This window comes from Carcharhinus amblyrhynchos, chromosome 27 (assembly GCF_965287045.1).
Source record: "Carcharhinus amblyrhynchos chromosome 27, sCarAmb.v2.hapA, whole genome shotgun sequence".
NCBI classification, from domain to species: Eukaryota; Metazoa; Chordata; class Chondrichthyes; order Carcharhiniformes; family Carcharhinidae; genus Carcharhinus; species Carcharhinus amblyrhynchos.
The window spans coordinates 29,690,179-29,696,178 of record NC_137350.1 but is presented as its reverse complement, the minus strand read 5'-3'; the positions used below and the strand labels follow the sequence as shown (position 1 = coordinate 29,696,178).

At 46.0% G+C, this 6,000-nt stretch overlaps 1 protein-coding gene across 1 annotated transcript in view; it reads left to right on the top strand.

Moving 5' to 3' along the window:
* Positions 1-4,866: 4,866 nt before the first annotated feature.
* LOC145359024 (uncharacterized) overlaps positions 4,867-6,000 on the top strand; it is a 100,257-nt gene continuing 99,123 nt past the window's right edge. The window contains exons 1-2 of the mRNA XM_080213377.1: positions 4,867-4,931; positions 5,146-5,300. Of these exons, the coding sequence (XP_080069503.1) occupies positions 4,867-4,931; positions 5,146-5,300 (220 nt within the window). The remainder of the gene's footprint in view (positions 4,932-5,145; positions 5,301-6,000) is intronic.

Below are 6,000 nucleotides of genomic sequence, written 5' to 3'. Positions count from 1 at the left end.
AGATCACAGAATCATTGAATCCCAACAGTGCAGAAAGAGGCCATTAGGCACACCAAGTCTGCATTGACCCTCCGACAGAGCGTCTTACCCAGGCCCAACCCGCACCCTATCCCCATGGGTGGCACAGTGCTTATCACTGTTGCCTTATAGTGCCAGGGACCAGGCTTTGATTCCCCGCTTCTGTCACTGTCAGCGCGGAGTCTGCACATTCTCCCCGTGTCTGCATGGGTTTCCTCTGGGTGCTCCAGTTTCCTCCTACAGTCCAAAAGACGTGCTGGTTAGGTGCATCTACCATGCTAAATTCTCCCTCAGTGTACCTGAACAGGAGTGCGGCGACTGGAGAATTTTCACAGTAGTTTCATTGCAGTGTTAATGTAAACCTACTTGTGCCACTAATAGATAAACTTTTAAACCAAACTTTAAAATCGAACACAGGTCCCCTGGTGCTGTGAGGCAGCAGTGCTAACCACTGTGCCACCCAGTTTGTTGTTGTTATTTCCCATACGATTACCATTCTGCCCTCTCTGGAAATCACCAATCCTTGCAGTCTGCTAAACCCACACAACCTGTTAGAAAAAGAAACAAAAAGTTGCTGGATGGACTCAGCAGGTCTGGCAGCATCTGTGGAGAGAGACAGAGACAGAGTGAACATTTCAGATCTAAATGATCCTGCTGAAACAAGGTAGAAATGTGCAGAATGGTGGAGGGATTGGAGACCCAGGAGGGGTCAGGCAAAGGAGATGTGGATAAACTAGTTTTGGACCTGAAACAATGGTGCCATTGAGGGATGAAGAGAGCTAATAGTGGCAACAAGTGAGGTGGCAGCATGTGTTAATAGAACTGTGGGGTGTCAGGGTATCACAGTGCTTGGCACTGCTGCCTCACAACACCAGGGACCTGGGTTCGATTCCCAGCTTGGATCATTGTCTGTGCGGAGTCTGCACATTCACCCCGTGCCTGCATGGGTTTCCTCTGGGTGCTCCGGTTTCCTCCCATGGTCCGAAAGACGTGCTGGTTAGGTGCATTGGCTGTGCTAAGTTCTCCCAAACAGGCGCTGGAGTGAGGCGACTTGGGGAATTTCACAGTAACTTCATTGCAGTGTTAATGTAAGCCAACTTGTGACACTAATAAAAAAAACTTAAAACTGAATAGCTAGGGGCAAATGAGGGAGGGTGGTGTTGTGTTGGGGAGGGGTGGGGTTTTGTTGGGGCAGGCAAAGAGCTGAGAAACAATGGACAACAAACTACAAGGAGGGGGGATAAGGCGAAGGAGGAAGTTTACTGTTTAAATTTGTTGAAAGTTGAGTCCAGTATGCTGTAACGTGCCTGATCACAAAATGAGATGTTGTTCTTCCAGTTTCCATTGGGCATCGCAGGAGCATTGTATCCTGTGTCCATTTCTTTACTAACACACACAAACTAGTCCTGTCCTGACAGTCTGCTTAAGCCTATGACTAGGAAGTGAAAGTGCTGGAGGATGTTTAGCCTGTCACTGGAACTGCGATGGTTGAACTGCTTCCTGGAACTTCCTGTCTAATATTATTATGCGAATTCCACTGCCATAAGATCTACAGTTGTTTAAGTAGAAAGGCCCTCTGCATCTCCTCGTGCTATCTGGGGATGAGTAGTAGATATGGTTTTGTCAGCATCACCCACAATTCAACAGCAAGCAAAGAGAATAGTCACACTCTCAGGATGAATAACTGATCTCATTAGGAAACGCGAGGTTTTTTTCCATTCATTTAAGGAATCTGAGTGGCACTGGCTGGACCAGCATTTACTGCCCATCCTTAACTGTCCTTGAGAAGGCGAGCTGCCTTCCTGAATGGCTGCAGTCCCTGAGGACACCCATAGTGCTCTTAGGGAGGGAATTCCATAGAATCCATAGGAATTCTGCAGTGCAACTGAAGGCCATTCGGCCCATCAAGTCTGCACTGACTCTCCAAAAAACCATCTTACCCAGGTCCAACCCCCCCCCAATCCTATCCCCCAACGCTATTCACTTACCTGCTGTCTTTGAACACTAACAGGCAATTTAGCAAGGCCAATCCACTTAACCTACAAATCTTTGGACTATGAGAGAAAACATCCAGCATGGATGGAGCATCCAGAGGAAACCCACGCAGACATGGGGAGAACATGCAAATTCTGCACAGACAATGCACAAGCACAGGATCGACCCCTGGAGCCATGAGACATGATCCAAGCTGGGAATTGAACCCAGGTCCCTGGAACTGTGAGACAGCAGTGCTAACCACTGCGCCGCCCACAATTTTGACCCAGTGGCAGTGAAAGAATAGCAGTATATTTCCAAGTCAGGGTACCTCCATTTGAGCAATGGAGAGGCAGCATGAGTGATATTAGGTTCGATCCCTGCCTTGGGTCACTGTCTGTGCAGAGTTTGCATGTTCTCCCCGTGTCTGCTTGGGTTTCCTCCAGGTGCTCCAGTTTCCTCCCATCTTTTCCTCAGTCTGAAAGACGTGTTGGTTAGGTGCATTGACCCAAACAGGGAAAGAGGGAAAGTTCACAATAACTTCATTGCAATGTAAGCCTTACTTGTGACTAATAAATTAACTTTATTTCTCCTGACGATTTTTTCAAACTACCTTTCACTACACTGATAGATTTTTTTATTTGCTTCCGTTAAAAAGTAACCTAAGTACTCAGGTGCCAAGTTCACGCAAATATGCCTCCGAATTTAAATTGTGATGACAGGAAAAAGTCCAATGAAAAGGACATGTCTGCTGAGGTGCCTTCTGGTTAATGGTAACCCCCAGGATGTTGGTAGTTAGTAGATTCAGCAATGGTAATGCCATTGAATGTTCGGGTCTGGATAGGTTTCTATGGGAGTTGAGATGTCTGGTAATCTGTAAGTGATTATTTATCCAATCAAAGTTTGATCTCCTCATCGTTTTGATGGTGAAGTTACAAGACAAAGTTTTGCGGGAATGTGGATCTTAACCAATCAATTAGGTGTATAACAAAGGTTTTGCAAGTCAGGTCAAATAATTGGGGGCAGCATGGTTAGCACAATGAGGCAAGAGTGGTTAGCACTGCTGCCTCACAGCCCCAGGGATCCGGGTTCAATTCCGGCCTCAAGTGACTGTGCAAACTCCACATAGACATTCTCCCCACGTCTGCATGGATTTCCTCCGGGTGGTCCAATTTCCTCCCACACTCCAAATATATGCAGGTTAGGTTGATTGGCCATGACAAATTGCCCCTTAATAACAAAAAACAATACAGCACAGGAAATAGGCCCTTCAAGCCTGCACCACTCATTGGTCGAACTCGACCATTCTTTTGTATCTCTCCATTCCCAGTCTGCTCATGTGACTATCCAGATAAGTCTTAAACACACAGACAGTGACCCGAGCCAGGAATCAAACCCAGGACCCTGGAGCTGTGAAGCAGCAGTGCTAACCACTGTGCTACTGGGGGATTAGGAGAGTAGGTACGTGAGGTTACGGGGATAGGACAGGGCTTGTGTGGGATTGTTGTCAGTGCAGGCTCGAAAGGCCAAATGACCTCTCTCTGTACTGTAGATTCTATGATTCTATAATTTTCAAATACTAGATTGCAAATTTGTTCTGCAAAAATACACTTTATTCATAAAATATCTGCAAGAACATTGCAAAATACTGCACAATGGCCATCACATAAAATACGATAATATTCAGGTTCTTTACATGCATCGAGTAACACTCTGAGATGCTTCAGTAAAGTCAAGGAAATATTTTTCTCAGACAAAACCTCACAGAATATAATTTCAGAAACATTTGCTGGAATTCTCAGGCCTTTCACGCCCCACTCCCTCTGTCAGCGAGGACGGAGAATTTGACGCTCAGCCAAATCACTGCAGCGGGACTGGAAAACCCCACTGGTGAGAACGGCTGGAAAATTCCACCCATTGTTGTTTGAGTTGGAGTGGGCGATGTTTTACCGCAATTATATTAGCGCACTCCATCCTTTGCCAGTTTGCTTTTCACTGATGTCGACTTTTCTGTGTGGGATACTGAAACTCAGCAAGTCTACTTCACCAGGGATCAGGGGCTTCGGTTGGGGGAGATAGGAAAAGTTGCTTTTCTTCTCCTCAGAAAAGATAAGAGGGGACTTGATGGAAGCATTTTGATAGCAGGAAATAAGGAGAAGCTGTTCCACTGGCAGATTGTTGGGTAGCCTATGTTTATTTATTCCTGTCACAAGTAGGCTTACATTAACACTGTAATGAAGTTACTGTGAAAATCCTCTAGTCGCCACACTCCGGTGCCTGTTCGGGCACACAGAAGGAGAAGTTAGCATGGCCAATGCACCTAACCAATTCGTCTTTTGGACTATGGGAGGAAACTGGAGCACCCAGAGGTAACCCACACAGGCACGGGGATTCCTCGTAGATAGTAACCCAAGCTGAGAATTGAACCTGGATCCCTGGCTGGACTAAAACCTGGTGTTGTCAGACTTTTTGCTGTGAGGCAACAGTGCTAACTGCTGTATCACCCTGGTAACCAGTGGACACAAATTTAAAGTGATTGGCAAAAGAAGCAAAAATGACAGGAGGAAACATGTCTAGAACTGGTTTGGAAAGAACGGAATTCTAATTTGACTTTTATTTATGTCTTTGTCACAGTGAATAGGAGGACAGGAAAGTAGGAAGAATAATTAATGTTCCTTTAAGAAAATATTAAGTAGGTTTATAGAAAATAAACAGCAATCAATTACGGAAATGTAAGTATTCATCTTTTGGTGTGTGGCCTCTTATTAAGTGGATTCCCAAAGTAAAAAGTTGAATAAATCTCTCACATCCTCACTGACAGCACACTGGCAACAAGCTTCTTAAACAGAATAAACTTCTGTGATGTAGTTGGGAATGCGCCAGGCAGTCATCCTTGACACCTTATCAGGGCTCAGGGACGATAACAAAGTGTTTAAGAGGTGAGTTTGAGCTCGTTGCTGACTTCAGAGCATTTCCCAGCTCGTGTGAGGGGCATGACGTGAGGTCTGACACAGGCGGCTGAGCGATCCCAGACCGAGTTTAAAATCATTGCGAATCTTCTCCGGAAAGAGCCTCTGCCCCCTCCGCCATGCCTCCGTCCTGCTTCAGTCTCTTGGGCTTGCTGGTGCTCTGTGATCTCTGCCATCCGGTAAGATCATGGTGGTGGAACTCAGTCGAGGATAGCACCTCACCAACTCCACAGTCAACAGAGCAGCCTGAGGTGACAACAGCCTCTTGGGACATAGGGGACGAGGATTTGCAGTTAATTCACACCTCCACACGGGCAGCTGATGGAAACAAAGTGCAAGGTACGGAGTTTTCTCTTTTGCTAAGATCGGGACTAAATCTGTTAGCGAAAGCTGGGGAGAACCCAGTTGGGAGAGTCTGGGGCATCGCACCGGAGGACAATTCCCTTGAGCTGGGGAGGGGACAACTGGGACAATTCCCTTGAGGGCCAGAGTTCCTGCAATCTATTGACTATTGCTGGGAAAATGCATTGTGTGCAAGTTGATTGACGAGAAAGCAAGACTTGACTGTGATGCTTCGCTGGCTGAATAGTCTCCTGATATTCACTGTCGTAGTTCGTAAATGAACAAAGGTCATTTTGGACAAGTACAGAAGAGGCGCGGCTGGTAAATGTCCTCACCAGGTGGAGAACAAAGTGGCACAAAATATATCTGCAGACATTCCATTAACTTAGTCTTGTTTTCCTCAAGCATCTCAAATATTCTTGCTCCTATTATATGTATTTTTAAATCTTGTTAGTTTGTGCAACGATGAAATCAATTGTATTATCCAATCAGTAGTGAAATCAGGGAAGCAACATACATACTCAGCCCGTTGCTGTTGGAATCCCTACAGTGCAGAAGGAGACCATTCAGTCCATCGAGCCTGCACTGACACAATCCCACCCAGGCCCTATCCCCATAACACCATGCATTAACCTAGTAAACCCCCGAACATTCAGGGGAAATTTAATATGGCCAAACAACCTAACCTGCACGTCTT